The sequence below is a fragment of the Pelophylax lessonae genome (assembly GCF_965119305.1).
Source record: "Pelophylax lessonae genome assembly, chromosome: 2".
NCBI classification, from domain to species: domain Eukaryota; kingdom Metazoa; phylum Chordata; class Amphibia; order Anura; family Ranidae; genus Pelophylax; species Pelophylax lessonae.
The window spans coordinates 304,708,701-304,732,559 of record NC_138769.1 but is presented as its reverse complement, the minus strand read 5'-3'; the positions used below and the strand labels follow the sequence as shown (position 1 = coordinate 304,732,559).

The 23,859-nt window shown below is 38.4% G+C and overlaps 1 protein-coding gene across 2 annotated transcripts in view; it reads left to right on the top strand.

Moving 5' to 3' along the window:
• Window positions 1–23,859, top strand: part of HNF1B (HNF1 homeobox B) — a 99,176-nt gene that overhangs the window by 68,711 nt on the left and 6,606 nt on the right. For both annotated transcript variants that reach the window (XM_082248495.1, XM_082248494.1), the window contains exons 5-7: window positions 8,570–8,730; window positions 17,874–18,015; window positions 20,169–20,360. In XM_082248495.1, coding sequence (XP_082104621.1) covers window positions 8,570–8,730; window positions 17,874–18,015; window positions 20,169–20,360 — 495 coding nt within the window. The remainder of the gene's footprint in view (window positions 1–8,569; window positions 8,731–17,873; window positions 18,016–20,168; window positions 20,361–23,859) is intronic.

Sequence of the window (23,859 nt, the reverse complement as noted above, 5' to 3'; positions counted from 1 at the left end):
TTGATATGCTTGCTAATGCATGAAGATTGTAAATCTGAAGAGCTGGAGGCTATTGCAGTAAATGAGAAATGCAATGTGATTGGAATTACTTAGACATAGGTGGCTGATTCACATGATTGGGCAACAAATGCTGGTAGTTTATTCTTGCAGAAGTAGAGTAAATGGAAATAGCTATTTTCCTGCTTTGATAGGGATGACTCCACTAGCTTTTGGTAAGCATTTGACAGACCATTAGACTTGTGGGGACATTATGATCTGGAAACCTTGGTATAAGTACAAGTTAACAAACAGGAGGTTCTGAAAAAAATATTTTTAGCAAGTAAGAATAGATTTTTAGCTAATTTAGTTAAAAAAACAGTCCTTATTTATCACAGTGCATGAAAGAACTCTCAAGATTGCAACCTTGAAGAATGAGAGGTAAGATCTGATTGGTAAGGCCTTATGCATACTGGACGTTTTTAACGTTCCTGTTAGGGGCATCTGGCGTTTTTTTTCTGTATCTGCAAGTTAGTCTTTGTGTCCATGCAGGCGTTAAGAGGTAGAGCTTTTTAATGCAGAAAAATACTCAATGTCCAGCATGTCCAGAAACAGTGGGGTTTTGTAAAAAAAAAAAACATTGACACATCTGTTTATGCTGGGTGCATTTAGCACTTGAGCTTTAATGCATTTCAATTACCAAAATAAAATAATTTTGGCCAACGCAATGAATTAATGCCCAAATGCTTGACTCGCATAAATACACCTTAACGTGTTTGCAAGCGTGAAGAGTTTTTTCTGCCAAAACACTGCTGCCAGAAGGAAAGGCAACTATGAGAGATGGCAAAAGTCCAGTGTGCAAGAGGCCTTACTGTGGATAGCTCAAGCGGGTTATTTTAAAGTTGGATTTGATGTTTCATGCAGTTGAAAAAAAGACTAATGGTACACACAGGCCAAATGTCGGCATTGGCTGGTTCAATAGAAACCGGCCAACATTTGGCCAATGTGTACTGCAGCCGGTCTGACAGAAGCCGGCCGTTGAAGGGGAATGACCAAAAAGCGTGTGCCGATCGACTCCCAATCTGTGCTGTCAGCCAATAGCTGAGAGCAATGACCAGAATTTTGTGGGGGGGGGGGCTGTTGTCTCTCTGCAGAACACAATATAACAGCAGGGGAGATTGCTGTACTAACATTGGATTGTTAGTACAATGGCTCCAACCTCAGATGTCCGTTTTTTTTTTCAGCCCGGTGGGTTGAACAAAAAAAACTAGTATTGTGTACCAGGCTTAACATGATTGCCCAACATGTCAAACACAAGTTAATCATTACTGAAAGTAGGGGCAATTACTTTTTTTTTTTGCAATCCTTCTCCATATTACAATTTTTTTTAACACATTAGCCCTGCCACTGCCTCCTGATGTTTTTTGGAAAACGTGGACTAGATGCTATATAGAATAGAACAGCCCTAAGACAACCACAGTTCAGCTATTTCTTTTTTCTTTTCAAAACCGTGATGGAACCATGAGGAGGACTTGCATACAGCCATGTGCAACTACTACCTGTAATTTATATAGATATGCAGTACATATTGTTAGTATAATGGTTTTAAAGTAGGGAAAAAAGTGTATGTGTACAATAATGATGTAAGTTAGAAGACATTATAAAAACTTTGATGATGTTTTCTCATGTTTAAGCAATTATTAAATATGAAAAACGAATCTGATAGATAGCTACATGAGTTTTATACATATTATACACAGGAAAATATTATTATGATGTCGGAGTGGAACAAATTTGAAAACTAATGTCATTAACCTTGAAATATTTCAGATCAGTGCAAAAGTAAAATCTTACTATTCTTTTCAGTGCAATGACATGCCACAGCATACTGATGCTGAAAATCTTTCAGTTTTATTGGGGTAATAAGTGCTTTGAAACCACTGCTGAGTGGGTTGGGTTGGTGGCAATAAACAGGTTTATGATGGGAATAAAAGCTACACTTTATAACGTTTTGTGACATAATAACTCTCAAGGAGCATGAATGTCAGGATATTGAAAGGGTTGCATTACTAGAAGCTAAGTAATCTTTTCAAGCAAACTTTTTCTTATAGTATCATACCTATGTAGTTGATTTATATTTTGTCTATGCATTATATGTATACGTGTCACAAGTGGAAGTTTCTCTTGGAACAGGCTTGTGTTCATGTTTTGACAGATGTCAGTGGGGTTTTTAAAATGGTTACTCAACTCTCTCACCCCTCCTCCATCTCAGACTTCTTATCTTTATTGACTTACTGATAAGGACACTTGGTTGCCTGGCACTGGAGAACAACGGTGGGATCACTTAATACATTTACTGCATACATTTACTGCACTTTTGCAAGACGGATCTTAGCATTTTCTTTTACCACTGTAGTATTTCTTTGGAGAAGCTGGGTACAAGGCTATATCAGTGTACCCCGGCCACTTTAAAGGGCATGTATATGGGTAGAAGCTGGTTTAAGTAAGTCACAAGAAAATATGTATTTGTTTTAGGAATGTACCAGATACTATGATGTGGAAAGATGGTGACTTGAGCAGATCACTGTACACTTTCTTTTCCAGCCTTTCCCTGGCTTGAAATGGCTGACCACAATTTCTTGCATTTAGTTACCTAGAAAATGATGATAGAGTATGAAAGTATTCTAACTTGTTTTAGGCATATTTACACAAATCTCTATATTTTACTCAGTGGCTGTTTAATATAAGGCAACTAATGTTTAGGTATATTAACCATCCAAAAATGTATCAGTGTAGCAGACTGCAATTATCTTAAAACGGCCTGTGTCCTATCTACATGTGGCATGGTTATGCTATGTTTGCGTGGGTTGTCCAATTCTCATGCACATTCGAAAAAACATCCTAGTTGGTTGGCTTCTGTACACATTGGTTCCCCGCAATAAATGGAAAGATATTGTACAAGTAGTACAGTATCTAACGATAATAGTCCTCCCACTATTGTCTGAGTGTTTCTGTTCTCAAGAGTAACTAAAAAATCTGTCACCATTTCTCACCTGGGTCCCATTCTTGATTCCTAATCCCCTTGTGCAAAGTATTTCATCTTCCCTTGTGGCTGAATAAGAGAAATCTTAACATTAATGGCTAGCCTTAAGTGAGAAACTATAGGGCTGATTCACTAATGGAAAGAGCACTTTGTATGGGAATTTTACTCACAGCTTAGTGAATGTGATGAAGTATTACTGTGCAAAGAATCAAATCTAATCTAAGAACCTAATCTTGTGCATGGAAATAAAAAAACGTAATTTTGGCTTGTACAGGATTGAATGGAAGTTGTCAGAGGTTCACCTCACTCGCTAATTCTCTTGCAAAATGCAACTTCTCTCGCAAAGTGAACAGCCTATTTGTATTTACTTATGGGCCATACACACTATACAATTTTCTTTAGTTTTTTTCCTTTAGATTTACCAAAACCATATAATATGAGGTCAAATCTAAACACTTTCAATTTGGATGCAATCAGTCAGGCAATTATACTACATAGTTGAAGGTAAATCTAAAGGAAATCTAACAACAACAGTTGTATAGTGTGTGTATCCAGCTTAAGTCAACCCCTTCAGGTGCTTCTGAAGATTGCAAGCAATCTGCTTGGCTCGGGTGCCCCATAGCAAACTGCTTGCTGTAGGGGCACTCAACAGGAGGGAGGAGCCAGAAGCACTGAAAAGGGACCAAAGAAGAGGAGGGTCTGGGCACAGGGCAGGTAATTATAACATGTTTGTTATTTTTTTAACACAAAAAATACAGAGTCTTTAGTATTACTTTAAAGTCCTAGGAATCGAAGATACTTCCCCAAGTAAACTTCTAGGTTTACATTTTCCCTGGGATCCCTAATATTGGGATTTTGATTGGTTTCTTGATGCCCTAAATATTAAGGAATCTACAGACAGAATTATTTCCTGATTCTGCTGTTGAAAGCAGCGTTCACAAGAATCCTCTTTTATTGAATTGTATTGTAACTTTACTGTCTCTCTTTTTTTTGTAAAGCGCTGTGCATACTGGTGTCGTTATAGCTGATTGCTATTCTTTTGCCCTGAGACAAGCTGGCACCCACAGCTTTGCCCTTATCTTCTTCACGGGTATTAATCCTTTGCCCTGGTCAATGTAGCTTTGTCAGATGGCATATTTTGTTCCTGCAAAGAAAACTTAATAAATTGTAGCCAGTCTTGACTTGACTGCGAAATCTACTATTTATCCAATCAGTTATACATTAGGCAATAATTAGTACAGTTGGAAAACAGTAAGGTCCTCGGTCCCACTAGCAAATAACTCACAGAGTTATTCTATGGCCATCCTAAAGCCTAGTACATACAGGCCGAATGTGTGCTAGGCTGTAAGATGGCCATAGATTGGCAGCCGGTTTGGCAGAAAACTACCCACATTCGGCCTGTGTGTACGGCAGCCGGTCTGACAGACCCTGGCTGATCGGCCGGCTTCTGTCAGAGGCTCATGACCGGAAAAGGTCTGCCTACTGGCTCCCGGTCAGCGCTGACCAGAATGTTCAGAACACAATAGAAAAGCAGGGGAGATTGCTGTACTGACATCAGATCAGCTCCAACTTGAGCTGTCAGTTTTTTTTTTCAATCAACCTGCTGGGTTGAACAAAAAAAAAAAATGAATGGTGTGTACTAGGCTTAAAACTTTGAATGGTATCTACAGAAATATTATTTTTCTTAGGATGGTATACCAAGCAATTACTTAAATTCAGTATAAAAAATCATATTCAGATATGTTTATGAAAGCAAAACAGTTTTTTCCCACTGTGACAAATTGAAAGTAGTTAACACTGACTTTTTGTTTGCCTTGCTTGATCAACAGTGGGGTAATGTAGGAGAAGCTGAACTCTGTGGACTTGCCTTTTTCAGGCCTAATAACTATGCAGCTATGCATGAGGTTAAAAATACGGTAAAAGAATGTGTGTAACTTTGCCTGGGTTAATTAATGTTTATGCTGCGTGAAGCTGGAACTCTAGCAAAGGCTTGCCTATTTGTAAAAATGCTTTTAGCACAGGTACAAGATAAAGATTTCATCAATGATGATATCAATAGCAGCAGAAAATAATTGTATTTATAATAATAATCATTTTAATATTATTAATATTTTTTGCATTATTATTATGATTATTTGTGTAACCTACTGAACAACAACTGTTCTTCAGGGAAAAATTATTTTCACTAAAAAACATATGTATAGAAATGTCAACATAAGAATATGCCATTATAATTTTTTTAATTATTCATAAATATTTTAGGAAGTGTAGTTGTGTAGTTGTCACCTTTAGTGGCCATTCAGATTTTTTTTTCTTGTATAATGAAACAAGGAAACTGATTTTACCCAGCTTTTATTCATAAAAATGATCAAAAGGATCAAGGCAACCTGCCACCAATAATTTGCTTATTCATATCTATATGGCTGGCATAGTGACAGGTTAAATCATAGATCCCCAAACTATAGCCCTCCAGCTGTTGTGAACTACACATCCCATGAGGCATTGAAAAACTATGACATTCACAGACATGACTAGGCATGATGGGAATTGTAGTTCCTGAACAACTGGAGGGCCATAGTTTGAAGACCCCTGGGTTAAATAATTTCCCAATTACATAGCTGGTGTGCAATAACCAATTTCCGCTCCCTCCGTGAATCCAATATTTAAAGTGCTCAATCACCAGTTGGCTATGACCTCTTATAAAAAAGTAAGTCAAAGTGTGCTTTTCACAGAAGAGCTGCCTCTCCTCCTCAGCCTCCAACATCCAGGATGCCTAGAATACTGTGCTCCTTCTCTACTCGGCAGTTCCACAAAAGCACCAAGTGTTTTACAAATATGTTCCTCATAATATCATAAAAACGTAAGGTAGTCCATTCACATCAAAAAGTGCCCACACTGACACCCAATATAATCAGCCACTATAGTTACATAGTTACATAGTAGGCGAGGTTGAATAAAGACAATAGTCCATCCAGTTCAACCTGTGTAGGTGTGTGTGGCTGTAATCATCGAACATAGCCCTTAATGTCCTGATCCTTGAGATGTAAGTCTAAGAGTCTTTTGAAAGTCACCATACTACCCGCAGAAACCACCTCTTGTGGTAGACAATTCCACAATCTTGTAGCCCTAACAGTAAAGAACCCTCCTCGTTGCCTGAGGTTAAAACGCTTCTCCTCTAATCGCATTGTATGTCCTCGAGTCCTCATGCAATTCCTTCGAATGAACAGCTTTTTTTCTAAGCTGAGATCCCCATTAAGATATTTATAAATTGCTATCATGTCCCCTCTCAGACGTCTCTTCTCCAGGGAAAATAAATCGAGCGATTGCAGCCGCTCTTCATAGTTAAGGTCCTCCAACCCCCTAATCAGTTTAGTTGCCCTTCTCTGGACTCTCTCCAGCTCCAACACATCCCTCCTGAGGATGAAAAGTGCCAATGTGGTCACTTTTTAGTATGAGTGGGCTACCTTAAGATTTTTATGAATTTATGAGCATCATATTTATAATAAACACTGCACAAATACATTTTCCAACTGGACTTTGGTGGTTTTGTGGGACCGCTGAGAGGAGAAGGGGAGCAGCATTCTGGATATTGGAGATTGAGGAGGAGAAGAGCTTTTTTCAATAAAAAGCGCATTTTGACCTGTTTTTTTATAAGAGGTCATGACCATTTGGTGAGTAAGCACTTTAAATATTGAGTCACCAGTGGTGTCACAGAGGAAGTGGAAGTTGGTTATTGCACACCAGTGGTGTAATATCAAAGTACTGAAGGAGGACTACTTTCATGAGAGAATTATGGACACTTGAAAACGTATTACTCTTATACTTGTCATCACTGATTTCAGTCATTACTTGAGCACATCTATGTGTCTTTGTATGAGTTATTATTGTTTTTTCAGGTATATAATTTAATGTTATAGTGTCACCCATTTCTCGTCCTATTAGGGTGCACTTTGAGGTGGCAGCTGGTGTACTTGTTGGGTTTTTTTCAGCGTTTTTATCATTCTTTTGTTATCATTTTTTCATGTATATTTTTCCACATTTGGTTCAAGATAGAGCAGGACTACACTGTTGTTATTATTAAATCAATGTGTTTACCTAGTCCTGTAATGGAGAGCTTGATATAGTGACTGCTGATTGAAAAAGAAAATTCTTAAAAAAAAAGTTCATACTTTATGAGCGCCAGAATTTTGATAGTCAACACATAATGTATCTGGCGCATCTGGAAGTGTTGGATGCTGAAGATCCAACTAAAGGCCAACGTTTTTTGAAGGAAACAAAGTGAGGACTCACGGACCACCAAAAGAGGTAAGTATTAAGAGTCTTTATTTCTAGGGAGCTTTTATTTAATTTTTCTTCAAGCAAGAGTCACTTAAAAAGTGGTTGACATTGCTAGGAGATTGACTTGTGTATTGGCACATACCTGCCAAGAGATGCCAAAAGGCTTGAATTTTGTTACTGTTTGTTGTTGCTTCTCATGGTGTTAATTTGGCATGAACCAGGAAATAAAATCTCAGCTTCCCTAATGCAAATGCAAGTTTTTAATTCTTTTGTGAAATGCCCACACACATTTATTGCTTACACGTGCTCCTAGTAATGGCCTAGACTTAGAAAGATACTTTACGGTTCCAACATACAGAAGCGGTTTATGACATATTAAGGGTAAAATGTATCCAGCCTTTGCTTGCAGACATCCAATTATGAACTCTTTCTTTTTCAATACATTTGTAGATGATAAGATATTTGAAGTAAACACAATTTCATTTCACAGCACTACAGTGCATAATCTAAGCATTGGCCATGAGCATGGTGCTAATGAGATCTCACAATGGAAAGCATGGGTAAAACGTTGCAAAACTTCTCAACTGGTAGTGGTTTGTTTTTTTTAATTTGAAGTTGGCATAATCTAAAATACAGGTCAAATATAATAAAACAAAAGTACAATGCACAACCCACAGTGTTTTGGCATAGTATGCGTACCCAACATGACCAACAATCCTATAAAGGGACAATATGAATTCTACTCAACCTATATAAGGTAACCATATTACCAGGTTGTGGTTTCTAAATGTAATATACTGTCAGAGTCTATACATGAATTAATTAGTTACTACACGTGTGAAAATATTGAGGATATGATCATAATCATCTGCAGTGTATATTATTTGTTGAAGAAATAAATTACCTTTTTTTTTGGCACACGGTGCAGATAAGAAATCATAAATAGGACAGAAGGGAAAATAGGAGGGAAAGTCTCCCTCATGGAGTCACAGACAGCAATTATAAATTCTGATAGAGGATCTAGCCTTACTTATTATGTAAAAAATGTTCTGTCTGAGGTTGATCTTTAACAAAATAGGAGTGTTTTTTCTCCATATGGACAAAGTTGGCTCAGAGTTTGAAACATGACTGGAATGGTGCTTAAATGTCTTTATTTTTTATTATATATATTTTTTTTAAAGTTGTCAAGATTTAGAGTAAGATGTTGTTGTATTTATTAAATACTTACAATGTATAAATAATATACATATTAATTATATATATATTTTTTAGGCGTAAGATACAGTCAGCAAGGAAACAGTGAAGTCACGTCATCATCATCGATTAATCACCATGGTAACAATGCCATGTTGACCAGCCAATCAGTCCTCCAGCAAGTTTCCCCAGCAAGCTTGGATCATGGCCATAACATGCTTTCACCTGATGGTAAATTGGTGAGTACACCTGGCCTATTGTAGCTGCAGAGCTGATAAGATAAGAGAGACAAGCAAGCAAAACACACAGTATTCTTTTTTTTTTTTAGGTTCTCACAGGGTCAGCAGTAAACAAAGAGGCATTGTGGATGAAAAAAAATCATGAATGCACAGTTTGCTCTAAAAAGCAGTACTCTGACCCACTTTAAGGCCTTTTTTGAAGCTGACCAATAAATGTAACAAAGAGCTGTTCACTTTTTATTGATTAAATGCCTTACAAAGTAGGAAAGTGGGTGGAACAGTGTTTGTTTTTCCTCACAGATGACATGCACATTGATAAAACTGGCTCTCCTAAAGCCTTCTCTCTAAGACCTTGGCTAGGTGTAGACAGGACAGGACTTTTTTTTCACTTGAGGCAAAATACTTTCCCTTTTCTATTTCAGTCATTGGCTACTTTATTTCACAGTGTGTTAGTAATCAGTAGAGAGGTGTCGAATGTGTGATAATCACCTTGCCAAGCCTTAACACTTTTTGTCCCTTTCATCAAGGAAGGTATATAATGAAACAGTGGTATTTGTTGCCATGTAAAGTGCATAAAAAATCTTGTATGATATTTTAATGAACTATCAGTGAATGTTTAAACTGCAGAATATTCTCAGATTCCACAGATAGTCTTGAGAAATTAAAATGTATTTAGTAAACCTACAGCAATGTGAGTAAAGTTGCTATGGGCCAGGTAAACATACAGTATCTCACAAAAGTGAGTGCACCCCTCACATTTTTTGTAAATATTTTATTTATTATATCTTTTCAGGTGACAACACTGAAAAAATTACACTTTTCTAGTGAGCGTACAGCTTGTATAACAGTGTAAATTTGCTGTCCCCCTCAAAATAACTCAACACACAGCCATTAATGTCTAAACCACTGGCTACAAAAGTGAGTACACCCCTAAGTCAAAATGTCCAAATTGGGCCCAGTGTCAATATTTTGTGTTGCCACCATTTTTTCCAGCGCTGCCTTAACCCTCTTGGGTTAAGGCAGTTTACCAGAGCTTCACAGGTTGCCACTGGAGTCCTCTTCCACTCCTCCGTGATTTCATCATGGAGCTGGTGGATGTTAAAGACCTTGCGCTCCTCCACCTTCCATTTGAGGATGCCCCACAGATGCTCAATAGGGTTTAGTTGTGGAAACATGCTTGGCCAGTCCATCACTTTTACCCTCAGCTTCTTTAGGCTCCGTTTCCACTGCCGCGGCTACGAAGTCATGCTACTTCTAGCGCGACTTCGTAGTGAAAGTTGCTTGCGGCATTCAGTGCGACTTGTCCCTCATTATAGAGGGAAGTCGCACTGAAGTTGGCTCAAAAGTAGTACACAAACTACTTTTGAAGTCACCGCAACTGAAGTCGCGGCAGTGAAAACAGGCCAGATTGAAACAAATGGCTTTTGACTTGCTGTGCGACTTGATATGTGTCAAGTCACACAGCAAGTCGCACTAGTGGAAACCGGCACTTAGCAAGGCAATGGTCATCCTGGAGGTGTGTTCGGGGTTGTTATCATGTTGCAATACTGTCCTGCGGCCCAGTCTCCGGAGGGAGGGGATCATGCTCTGCTTCAGTATGTCACAGTACATATTGGCATTCATGGTTCCCTCAATGAACTGTAGCTCCCCAGGGCCGGCAGCACTCATGCAGCCCCAGACCATGACACTCCCACCACCATGCTTGACTAGCAAGACACACTTGTCTTTGTACTCCTCACCTGGTTGCTGCCACAAACGCTTGACAACATCTGAACTAAATACGTTTATCTTGGTCTCATAAGACCACAGGACATGGTTCCAGTACTCCATGTCCTTAGTCTGCTTGTCTTTAGTAAAGTGTTTTGCTATTTAGAAGAGGCTTTCCTCTGGGACGACAGCCATGCAGACCAATTTGATGCAGTGTGCAGCGTATAGTCCTGATAGTACTGATAGGCTGACCCCCACCCCTTTAACCTCTGCAGCAATGCTGGCAGCACTCATACATCTATTTCCCAAAGACAACCTCTGGATAGGACGCTGAGCACGTGCACTAAACTTCTTTGGTCGTCCAAGGCGAGGCCTGTTCTGAGTGGAACCTGTCCTGTTAAACCACTGTATGGTCTTGGCCACTGTGCTGCAGCTCAGTTTTAGGGTCTTGGCAATGTCTTTATGTAGAGCAACAATTCTTTTTTTTTTGCATCCTCAGAGTGTTATTTGCCATGAGGGGCCATGTTGAACTTCAGTGAACAATATGAGAGAGTGAGAGGGATAACATCAAATTTAACACACCTGCTCCCCATTCACACCTGAGACCTTATAACACTAACGAGTCACATGGTACCAGGGAGGGAAAATGGCTAATCGGGCCTAATTTGGACATTTTTACTTAGAGGTGTACTCTCTTTTGTTGCCAGCATTTTGGACATTAATGGCTGTGTGTTGAGTTATTTTGAGATTTACTAAGCTAAGCTGTACACTCACTACTTTACATTGTAGCAAGGTGTCATATCATGTTGTCACATGAAAAGATATAATAAAATATTTACAAAAATGTGAGGGGTGTACTCACTTTTGTGAGATACTGTACATTACAACTGGTTACTCTCTGAGGCTATTCATGTTATAATGCACTAATGCCAAGTTTCCTATAAGTGTAAACAAAAATGGTACAGTGCTACCCTTATAGTTATATTATATACAAAACAAAAAATGTAACATCAAACAGTGTATGGCCACTAGTGAGTAATATAAGCCTAGGTTCACACTGAGGCAGGTTTGAAATTGTGCGAGTTCAGCTGAATTCGCACAATTTCAAACCGGAATTTTCAGTCCGACTTCGGGGGCGATTTCACAGACATCTGTGCCGGTCAAATCGCATGTCAAATTGGACCAATGTGAATGTGGGCTAATAAATCATAGTCAATAAGCAATGATATATGATCACATAAAATGTCAAATGTGATCAGAATGAAATACACTACCCAATCATCATAATATGGCTGCCATATAAACATAAACACACTAATCAGTGATAAAACTTCATGCAGTGGCAATACAATATTTATTTGTGAAAAAAGTCCAATATATACAGTAGATGTACACTTCCGTGAATTACTGTAGATAAGCCTATTCAGTGTCAAAAGGTTTACCCCCCTTCATGACCAGGCCATTTTTTGCAATATGGCACTGCTCTATTTTAACTGACAGTTGTGCGGTTGTGCAACGCTGTACCCAAATAAAATTGGTGTACTTTTTTGCCACAAATAGTGCTTTATTTTGGTGGTATTTGATCACCTTTGCGGTTTTTATTTTTTGCACTAAAAACCAAAAAAAGACCGACAATTTTGAAAAAAAATATATATATTTATTTACTTTATTCTATAAAACATACCCAATAAAAAAAATGTAAAAGAATCAAATGTATTCACCAATTTAGGCCATTATGTATTCTGCTACATATTTTTGGTAAAAATCCCACTAAGTGTAAATTAATTGGTATGCGCAAATGTTATAGTGTTTACAAATTATGGGATATATTTTTATTATTATACATTTTTATTTATTTTTTATTGATTTTACTAGTAATGGCTGCGATCAGCGATTTTTAGCGGGACTGAAACATTATGGCAGGCAAATCTGACATGTTTGACACTTTTTGGGGACCAGTGACACCAATACAGTGATCAGTGCTAAAACAAAAATGCACTGTCACTGTACCAATGACACTGGCAGTGAAGGGGTTAACATTAGCGGTGATCAAAGGGTTAAATGTGCTCCTAGGGGCTGCTTTCTAACTGTGTGATGGATGCTTTGACTGGGGGAAGACAGAAATACGTGTTCCTGTTTAGGAACACAAGAACTCCATCTTCCTCCCTCACAGAACGGCGGTCTGCCTCTCCTGAGAAAGGATGCCAGTTGGCAGTGAACATCGGACCCGCTGTATGGCTCCCGCTGTGTCCAATAACAGGGGGAGGGTCACCGGCAGCGCGTGTGCCCCAGACCCAGTGCACAAAATCACGTACAGGTACGTTATTTCACGCAGGAGAGCCACCCTGTCTGTGTAGGGGGGTCTGGAAGTGGTTAACGTAGAACACCGTAGGTGCCCCTCCACACTATGCGCTCACCTCCAGCCACAGGTCACTCCGAGCCTTCCCCTTTAGTGGTATGTAAATCCACCAATAGGTCAGAGGGATCCTATTCTTGATGTATTCATTCCAGCATAGGATGCCCCATACAGCAGTACTCAAAAAAGTAAAAAGGCTAACATAGTGCTGAATCATATAAAAAACACTTTAATAAAAAATAAAAAATTAAAACTCACATTTCTCTGTGCACTTCCTCTAGTGCACCTAAGTAATAGACTTAATACATTGGGTGTGAGCAGCCCCTTTAAAGATCACTGGAATGTGGTAAGCCTTGGATCTTAACAGTCAGGGCATAAACTTCCTGCGCAATGACGTCACTAGGCCCGGCCCCAACACGTTTCATCACAGGTCACGTTATCTCCTAAAGTTAGTTAGTAAAGTTAGTTAGCTTAGTTTATATGACAGCCATATTATGATGATTGGGCAGTGTAATTCATTCTAATCACATTTGACATTTTTTTTGATCATATATCACTGCTTATTGACTATGATTTATATTACTCACTAGTGGCAATACACTGTTTGATGTTACCTTTTTTGTTTTGTATGTGATTCACAATAGGGGTAGCGCTTTACCATTTTCATTTACACTTATAGTCAAGCTTATGTGGGAATACATATAGGTACTGTATATAGCGGCAGACCCCAACACAAGGTTGTATTGTTTTTTGGTTTTTGCACACGGTAGCTCAGGTGACTCAGGCACTATATTACCAAATTTCCTAATCCATGTAAAGATTTCAAATTGTTTAGGAATAGTTTATGAACAGAAAAAAAAACAATGTTTGCCTACATCTATCCTTGAGACTTCATCTTACTTCCCAATGTAAAAGATTTCTTACAGATAGTACAGTACAGATAGTTGTACAGATAGAACAGATACTATCACAATGAACATATATAATAGTATTCCCCACTGCTGGAGGGCTATGTGCATGCAGATCACTTGCCATGCCAAAAGCCAAAAACCCTTCAGCACTGGGAGGGAGGATCCACATATTTCAAATTTCCCCCTCCACTCCCACTGTTCATTTTACTTAAAAATAATGTAGATTAATCCTTTTTACTTTTTAATCCCGTGCTCCTTCTCCTCTACTTCAATTTTTTTAAAAGCAAGCTTTCCCAAGTTGACATTGTGGCTGCTAACATGGAGCTGAATAATTATCTATTATGAAAATAAGCAGAAAAAAATCTGATTGTATGTATGGGTTTTTTCTTAGGTAATTGGGTAAGGGTATCAGCATTCCAATACCCATTGTATAAAATTTCAGTAGTATTAAAATAAGAATATATTTACTCAGTATACATAAAATGCACTACAACGTGCCCCATCTAATATTATTTAACACTTAAAATTAACTTGTTCTTCCTGGTTCAACGTAGACATTAAGACACTGATGTTACAAGCATGTGAACACCTTGTCTTTGTTATAATAATATGGTCACCATGTTTATTTTCATCATTCTAGATTGACTTGTTAGTAGTCCTAAAACTGGTCACATGATGATGTATCCTTGAGCCCATTCTACGTGTTTCTGGGTTAAGTGTCTTACTGTATACGTTGAGCAAATAAAGAGGCAATTCTTTAGCACTGCCTCTCCCTCCTTGCACATGATAGCTCCCTCCCTTTCGGGGAATGTCTAATTACTCTCTGTATATCAATATTAAAATGTGTGATCAGGCTACCTCTAAATCAATGTAAAAATAACAACTAAAAGGTGACAAAAAAATGACTTAATAGGTAAGTGTTTCATATATATAAAGCGCCAGAGCAAATTAAATCCATAAACAAACATATAATACAAAAAATGCCAATGCAATCACTAATAAAGCTTCCTATAGCTTGTGAAATCAAAAAAGTCTCTTTTTGATAAGGTGCTTCATAGGGATGACACTGCAGTGTAACGACAATTTTCCACTCGTGCTCCTTTCACCAGTGCAAGCTCATCTCCATTATAGACCCCTAAGGGCCAACAAAACATAAATGCAGATAAATCTGATGGGCCAAACTCTGGTGTTCAGGTTCCTTTAAGAATGATGGAATTCTCTCTCCAAGCTCACACATAGGTCATAGGCAACAAACAGAAAAAACAGCCTCCAATATGGCAGTACCTGGGTCATTAAGCTCAACACACCGCACAGAACCCACTTCATAAAATGCACTCACATTTATTAGGTAAAAAACAAGCATATAATAAAACCCAGCTTCTCACGTGATCCAGTGAAAAATCCCACCGCCCTGCTCCACCTCTACGCGTTACGCCACCAACGCATGTGGCTTCATCATGAGATGTTGTCTGATGTTAGGATATCTTTCATTGTATGTTTTCAAACCCATTCAGACACTCATTTTGGTAGTGTATTCTACTACCTACTCAAGTATTCCTTACCCCTCTCCAAATGATTTTTTTTGCAACACTTATTACTGAAAAACACACATTTAAATTTGCCAAAAGTGAAACTCTGAAACTTTTAGGATGTGTTACTTTGGCACAAATTTTAAAGCTATCCTTCTCGGAAATGCCCAATTTATTCAGACCAGGCCAGCCATAATGGCAGGGTGCATCATTGGCCCGTGTGTGAAAAGCCACTGCTATACAAGCATTGCATTTAGCATTTTAACACTTTCGCTGCCAGGCCATGTGCTCCAGTGTTAAACTCAGCTGGCCAGGCCATTTTTGCAATTTTTCCATTGCTTTTTTATTTTTCACTTACAGCTTTCAGAGTTTTTAAAAGACCCTCAATACAATATATTTTCTGAAAGCACATGACCAGTAGAATAAAAAGAATGTGCTACTGATTTTTAGGGCCTCATGATATTTGCGCAAATGTTTCTCAAAACAATATTTTTGCTAAAAATACACAAAAATCAATATTAGCATATACAAACACGGCAAATTTTACAAAGTTTCTACTAAATATAAAAGTTTAACCTGTATTGAGTTAATAACAAATATTTGTAAATTTTAAATTGCACCTTTATGCGAAATGGTGAAAATCAAACATATGCAAAACTAAACTGTAAATAACCAAATTTTTCCAAAAATCTGGAGGTTTTCATCTTTCACTTACAGCTTTCAGAGATTGTAAAAGACCCCCCAAGCCATATATTTTATGAAAGCAGATGACCAGTAGAATTAAAAAGAAGGTGCCAATAATTTTTATTGCTCCATGATATTTGCGCAAATGTTTATCAAATCAATATTTTTACAAACAGCGACACTAAAATAATTATTAGCAGATACAAACACAGCAAATGTTACAAAATTCCTGCTAAATTCCTACGAATATAAAAATTGAACCTGTATTCAGTTAATTAATAACAAATATTTGTAAATTTTAAATTGCACCTTTATGCGAAATGGTGAAAATCAAACATACGCAAAACTGTAAATAACCAAATTTTTCTAAAAATCTGGAGGTTTTCATTTTTCACTTACAGCTTTCAGAGATTGTAAAAGACCCTCCAAACCATATATTTTCTAAAAGCACATGCCCAGTAGAATAAGAAGAAGGTGCTAATGATTTTAAGCGCCCCGTGATATCTGCGCAAATGTTTCTCTAATCAATATTTTCGCTAAAAATACACTAAAATCAATGCTAGCAGATACAAACACAACTCCTGCTCAATTCATAATAAATATAAAAATGTAACCTGTATTGAGTTTAAAAATAACAAATATTTGTAAATTTTAAATTGCAAAATGGTGAAAATCGAATGTGCGCAAAACTGTAAATAGGCTTATTTCTATAAAAATCTGGAAGTTTTAATTTTTCACTTACATCTTTCGGAGTTTGTATAACAGCCCCCAAACCATATATTTTCTGAAAGCACATGACCAATAGAAGAAAAAGAAGGTGCTAATGTAGGGGCACAATAGTTGCGCAATGCAAATGTTTATCAAATTGCTGTTTAAACTCAAAAACACTAAAATCCTTATTAGCATACAAAACACAACGTCACTTACAAAATTCCTGCTAAATTCCTACTAAGTCATTGTTCACATGGGGTGTACTAAAGCGTACGCCCATGGAGGGCCATATGGAGAGCCGTATTTACCCTGTGCATCCCTGTGCAGGTATTCACATTCATGTCAATTGGGATGTAGCATCTGTAAGAACAGGTCTGACATCTGTTCAGGTGTAGGTACATGGCCCGCCCCCCCCTCCATCCTGACAGTCACGATCTCTGCAACCAGCGGGAGGAGGTGGAGAGAAAGCCAGTCAGCAGCGCTGCATGGGCAGGGTTCTGGGGATCGGCGAGGAGAGGGGGGATGCTGCAGGGAGGGGGGTCCAAGTGTGGGGTTGGTCTTTACATTTTTTTTTTTTTTAGCACTGTGGCAATGGATGCAATTGTCGATAGGAGAGGTAGCAGGGGGAAGCTGACAATTGCATCCAGCCACGGTGATCAGTGCCAGTGTGGGGGGGGGGATCGGTTGGTATTAGGGGTTAAAGTAGTGCTAGAGCAGGTTGTCAGTAGGAGAAGAAGGGGGGGCATTTTAGCGGCCAGGGCAGCAGGTTGGCTGGGGGGGCAGAGAGCAATAGGAGACAGGCAGGCAGTGGGAGGGGAAGGGGTCATATTTGAAGTGAATAACTCTGATCAGCGGATTGTAATCTGCTGATCAGAGTTATAGGATTGTTTAGCAGAGTCTGATGAACAATTATGTTAGAAGTTTATGATCACTGAACTTATAGCAGAAGGAGAAATGAGGTGCAAGCAGTGCTGTAGATCCGTATGCTGTACGGACATGGCAGTGAAAGGGTTAAGGGTTTTGTAAAAAAAAAAAAAAAAAAACATCCATCATAACATAAAGTCTTATAAATTGTACAAATAAAATTTGAAGCAATATGCCCTGCATAAAATACTAATTATTTTCCTTTTTCATAATTTTTTTCTGTGCATTTCTGTCATAGTCATCTTTTTTTAAACAGTTTCCTGCATCTTACAAATGTTTGGTAATAATTATTTTCTAATCACACCTTTTGCTTTTTTACAGATATCTGTGTCAGGGGGTGGACTACCACCAGTGAGCACGCTGACAAACATCCACAGTCTGTCCCAATCAGTGCATCACAATTCCCAACAATCACAAAACCTTATCATGGCACCCATATCTGGAGTCATGGCAATAACACAAAGTAAGTTGGCAAGAGGATTTGTTACAAACTTTTCAGCCTTTTGCCTGCTGTTATATCAGATATAGCTTAGAACATTATTTTTTTACAGTTTCAAGTTGTTTTCAGAAATATTTGAGTTGGAAAAAAAAAAAACCTTCATATATTAAGGCTGGCCATAGATAGATCAAAATCTGACTGGTTCAGCCGGAACCGTCCAAATTTTGATCCATCTTTGGGCAGGCTAATTTTACTGAAGTCAATCCAAAGATCAATTTCAGTACAACCAGCCTGTTGTTTTTTTTTAGTATGATCACTGCCGGCGGCTAAAGCTGACAGCAGTGATTATTGTATTCTGCTGGCTGGGAAATCTCCCGCTGTCAGAATCAAAGCATTGTTCTTTCCTTCAACCTGTGGTTGAAGGAATGAAAGTTGTATAATATTTGACTTGGTTTAGCCTTACATGCAAGCAGCATCTAGGTAGTCAGATAAAAAGCTTGGTATTGGTCTGTCAGTGCAGCATGGTCTTGTAGTAATGTGGGGTTTTGCTGGCCAGAAACACAGGGGATTTTGAAAAACTTTTAACCAACTTTGAAATGCAAAAATGCTGCTGGATCTGGGTAACCTACAAACGTTTTTCAGATACATATAAATATACAAACTGTTGCTGGTAAATGATCTGGATCCATTAAACTATTTTTCTGATCAAATGCTATATGTAAGTGGTGAAAGTTTCTATAAAATTGCCCTGACCAGCAATATATTCGTTCAGAGATCTTCATTAAAGGGTAACTGTAGCTTACAGCATTTTCACTAAGTAGACATTTTGAGTCATTACTGTCATGTTTAAATGATAAAAACTTTTCTTTGAAGCTCTCATGTGATTGTGTTTTGTATATCGTTTAGGCAGCCCATACACTCATCATGTTTTTTCATTCAACCAGTGGTGATGTGGATGGGGTAATCCTCCAGCTATGCTATTGTGTTCTGATGGTGGGGAGCCTTCCCCGCCATCAAAATCCAATGATCAGTGCTGCTGATTATTGCTTATAGGCACAGATCAATCAGGAAAAACTCAACAGGCTGCCCATACATGGACTGAATCGAAGTTGTTCAACCTGAACCTGAGGCTCATCCCTAGTTATGTCTATGAGACTTCCATATTTTTCAGACTGGCCCCTGTTAGAAAGAACCGTCTATTAGATAACCTGTCCAGATGCATTTGGTTTCCTTTGAGATAAGCTGAACAAGCACTCATCTTCTCATCTGTTTTCTAAGGTTGGGTAGAGACAAAAGCTGGGAATGCCTAAAGCCTAGTACACATGGGCCAAATGTCGGATGGCATCTGCCGGTTTAATAGAAAGTGGCCGACATTTGGCCTGTGTGTACTGCATTTGATTTGACAGAAGCCAGCCATTCAGCCAGATTCTGTCAAAGGGGCATGACCGCAAAAGGTCTACCGATCTTCTCCTGATCAGCGATCTCAGCCAATGGCTTGATCTAGCACTGTGCTCAAGAGCAGAAGTTCTCCCTTCTCACAGGGCAGATTGATAGCAGTGAGAGCTTATGACTGTGTAATAGCCAAATTTGGCTGTTTTTATATACATTGTCATATACCTATTCTGTCTTATAATTTGTTGATTACAGGATTGCACAGAGACAAGGTTTTATAAAACAAAACCACATATAAACACTATGCAGACCTTTTCCTCACCGTCAATCATTGTCCTAAAAAGACTACAGATTATTGTCAAGACCTTCTATTCCAGGGGAAAAAAATGCTCCCAGTTTTTCTTACCCAATCCTCCCCTAGCAGCTGGCACTCTCCTCTACTCCCCTACACTCAGACAGTGGTTTGTCCCTCGGAATCCTCACGTCCAACGCAGGGCTCTAAACACTACGTTGTACTTGATGATGTCAGGTGACCTACAACTGCCAAAGCATAAGGGAGAAGAAGCTGCGAGAACTGGTTTTACAGCCTTGAGAGAGCCTGCAGGAGTGAAGGATCAAGTAAGTAAAACCCTCAACCGTAACAAGCATTTTACCCTTGCAGTGTGAGGGCAGCTTAAAAATGAAACGTATAATTACAAAATGTATACAATTTTCAGTTAGATTGTTGAAATGAGAATGATTACAGCATAGACATTTTAATAATCTTGTAACATTCTTGTCCCCAGATTTGAACACTAGTCAGGCACAGACTGTTCCTGTCATCAACAGTGTCGCCGGAAGCCTAGCAGCTTTACAGTCGGTGCAGTTTTCACCTCAGTTGCACAGCCCGCATCAGCAACAAATCATGCACTCATCTTCTGGTCACATGTCACAACAACCATTTATGGCCACAATGACTCATCTTCAGAATTCACACAGTAAGTACTGTGCTCAAAAAATGTTATTGCCCTTTCTAGGAATGGTATAAATAACCAGAACATTGGTACCAGATCTGCCTGAAGTTTGTATTGCTAATTTGAAATACAGTGTTATGGCACGGAGTTAGAGTGGGTATTAAAGTATATATATTTCTCAGATTTTGTGGTGTTTGAGGTCTACAGTGATCTTGCTTGTAACTAGACATTTATGTAGTGAAGGGTCCCTTAACAGGCAAAAATGGTCAATTGGCAAAATGGCAAAACTGGGTTACAATGTTACTGTATATGTGTCTATACAATATTTCCCTGAAGACATTGGAAGCAAAAAATAATTTGGGGAAATAATTATTGTACACTTTTGGATTATTATCACCGCTGTCCCCCCCCCCCCCCCCCAGATAAGATTGTACTGAAGGTATCTGCGTGTGTGCCTTTCCCATCCCTTTCTATAGGTATAAAAGCAGATGCGTAACCAAGCTGGGGAGGTTTGTTGAGTAACTATCATGTGATTAGGGTGCCAAAATGGCAGCTGGATCATACCAATACATATGGCGCCTTGTATTGTCTACGCTTTGTATATAAAACAATAGTAAATGGCTCCATTAAAAGCATCTACCATAAAGAATTGGGCAAGAGTGGGCATGGATTTGCCCAATCCATTTGAATGATATACTCTTCATTTTTATGCAAATATGGCTTCTATATCAAATCACATTTATAATGACTAAAAATCAAACTACAATATATACATTGGGTCTCAAATTTGTGTTCCTTTTGAACCTAAATACCTTTTCAAAGACATAAACAATGGAGATAAAAGAAAGCTGTAGCTGTAGGAGGGGTTTTTTTTCGCTTTTTTCAGCTGTAGCATTTTTTCATTTTTTTTTTTTTTTTTTTTAGCAAAACTATACTCCCACAAAAGCTTATGACTCAAAAACTTTGATAAACGCAGAATAGCCACGTTTTTTGGCACTTTTTCAGCTTTTATCAGCATTAGAGCGTTTTTACAGCTAAAAACGCCTCCTAAAACCCATTAGTTCTGGGGTTTTTTTTTACAGCCAAAAAATATCCCTGCCAGAAACTGCTGATAACAGCCTATATGTGAATGGACACATAGGATAACATGCTGGGGAGTTTACTGGCTGCAGAAATTAGCGTACAACGCCAAAAACAGCAGCTGTTAAAATGTCCAGTGTGCATGAGGCCTAAATGTCACTGGCCACAAGTATAAATAAAGCCAGTTTTGTATAGATTGGGGTAGGAATAGAATGCTTGTCAGGTTTAATTGCTTTCTGCGCTCCTGTTAAGGAGATTCACCCTCTCTGAGTCCTGTTTACCATTATCTTTGAAAGTGAAATTTGACAAAAATTCCAAATTTTGGGTTCTCCCCAAAAAAGTAAAAGAGGGGAAATCTTCCATGGGGCACACTGGATCTGGTGACCTGTGAGTCCCCAAGGATTTCCCTTAATTTGCACAAATTTCCTCTCACTTCCTGTTTGGCTATGGGACAGGAAGTTGAAGGAAAATCTCTGCAATGGGACACAGATGGCGGAAAAAAATCTGACAGGGGTTATAACCCTACCTTACTCTATCTGAAATGAAAAAAAAAGTTTTGCCTATAGTTCTTCTTTAACCACTTTTGGACTGCCCACCGTAGTTTTACGTTGCTACTTTGATGTTAAATACCGGGGTTATGGCAGATAGCTGCCATAACTCCGGTATTTTTTTTACAGGGCGGGCGGTCCTCTTTCACAAAAAAATGGTCCCAGCGGCTGATTCACTGCAAGATCACTTTTATGGGCAGCGAGAGAGGTGACCCCGCCTCTTCCCTGTCGTTTTTCCCCATTTACCGGAGCTATCCGTAGCAGGGAAAACAAGCTGGCCTCCACTCGACTCTATGGCCTTGGAGGACCAGAGTGACGTCATAAGTCGCTTCCCTCCAACAGCCCTAAAGGGCCCATTTTTTTTTCATGATGAAAGAAAATGACATTTTTCGGAAAAAGACAATTTTTTGCTTTTTAGTGTAGATGTGAGATCTGAGGTCTCTTTGACCCCAGATCTCACATTTAGGAGGACCTGTCCTGCTCATCTGTATTACATTCCTTGTAATAGGAAAAAAAGTTATCAAAAATATTTTTTTTAAAGGGACAGTATAAAAATAAAAAATAAAAGGTCAAATAAAAAAAAAATTTGAAGCGCCCCGTCCCACCGATGCTCAGGCGCAGAAACAAATGCATACGCACAGTCATGCCCACATATGTAAATGGTGTTAAAACCATACATGTGAGGTATCGCTGCGATCGTTGATCGAGCAATAATTCTAGCCCTAGACCTTCTCTGTAACTCTAAACTGGTAACTTGTAAACATTTTTAAAGGGTCGCCTATGGAGATTTGTAAGTACCAATGTTTGTTGCCATTCCATTAGCGTGCACAATTTTGAAGCATGACATGTTGGGTATCAATTTATTCAGCTTTACATTATCTTTCACATTACGGAAAAAATTGGGCTAACTTTACTGTTTTTCTATTTTCTAATCCAAAAAAGTGTATTTTTTTCCCCAAAAATTGCGTTTGTAAGACTGCTGTGCAAATACGGTGTGACAATCTCCATTTAATTCTCTAGGGTCTCTGCTAAAAAATATATAAAATGTTTGGGGGTTCTAAGTAATTTTCTAGCAAAAAATACTGATTTTAACTTGTAAACAACAAGTGTCAGAAATAGGCCTGGTCCTTAAGTGGTTAAGTCAGTTAGGCCAGGTTCACATCTATCCATGTCTGCTTTTTTCTGCATATGTTGTAGCACATTTTCATTCTTTAATTGGGAATCACAGCACATGAATATGCACAGAAAATCAAAAATGCCTTAGTTTCATCAGCACAGTACAACGAAGCAAACAGATGTGAATTGCCTCAATGGGTACATTCAAAATGCACATAAAACTCTAAAAGTCTGAGTCAGGCCTAGCACACATATTCACAATATGCATTTATGAGCCATTCAGTTGCAAAGGATTAGTTGTTATCTTTTTAAAAAATACAGTAGATACATGTTCTTCTCATGTATTTACTTTCAATTGATTTCTATTAATTAATGACCAACAATAATTATTTAGGAAAAAGTGATTTCAATAAACAGAGCTAATTTTAGAAGTGTTTACAGACAATATATATATACATTTTTTTTATAAAGATGAGTGAATTGATTTCCAAATCTGGATAATTTGGCAAACCTCACTTTTTTTGGTGAATGGTGGGTTTTCATTTGCCCTGAACGTGTGTAGATTTGTTTCAACTGAGGAGAACAGTTCATAAACCCTAGACCACCAGGTTTTAGAAACAGTTGCTGAATTGTCTAGATTACCAAATCAGTTTATTATTAGTGATTTTCTGTGGCCTAGTTGTGGATTGTGTGGGCAGTAAATAAAACATTTCATCCCATACTGCCTTATGCACAGCCAGAGACGCCAACATTTCCTGGAGTTTTCAAGATGTTGAAAA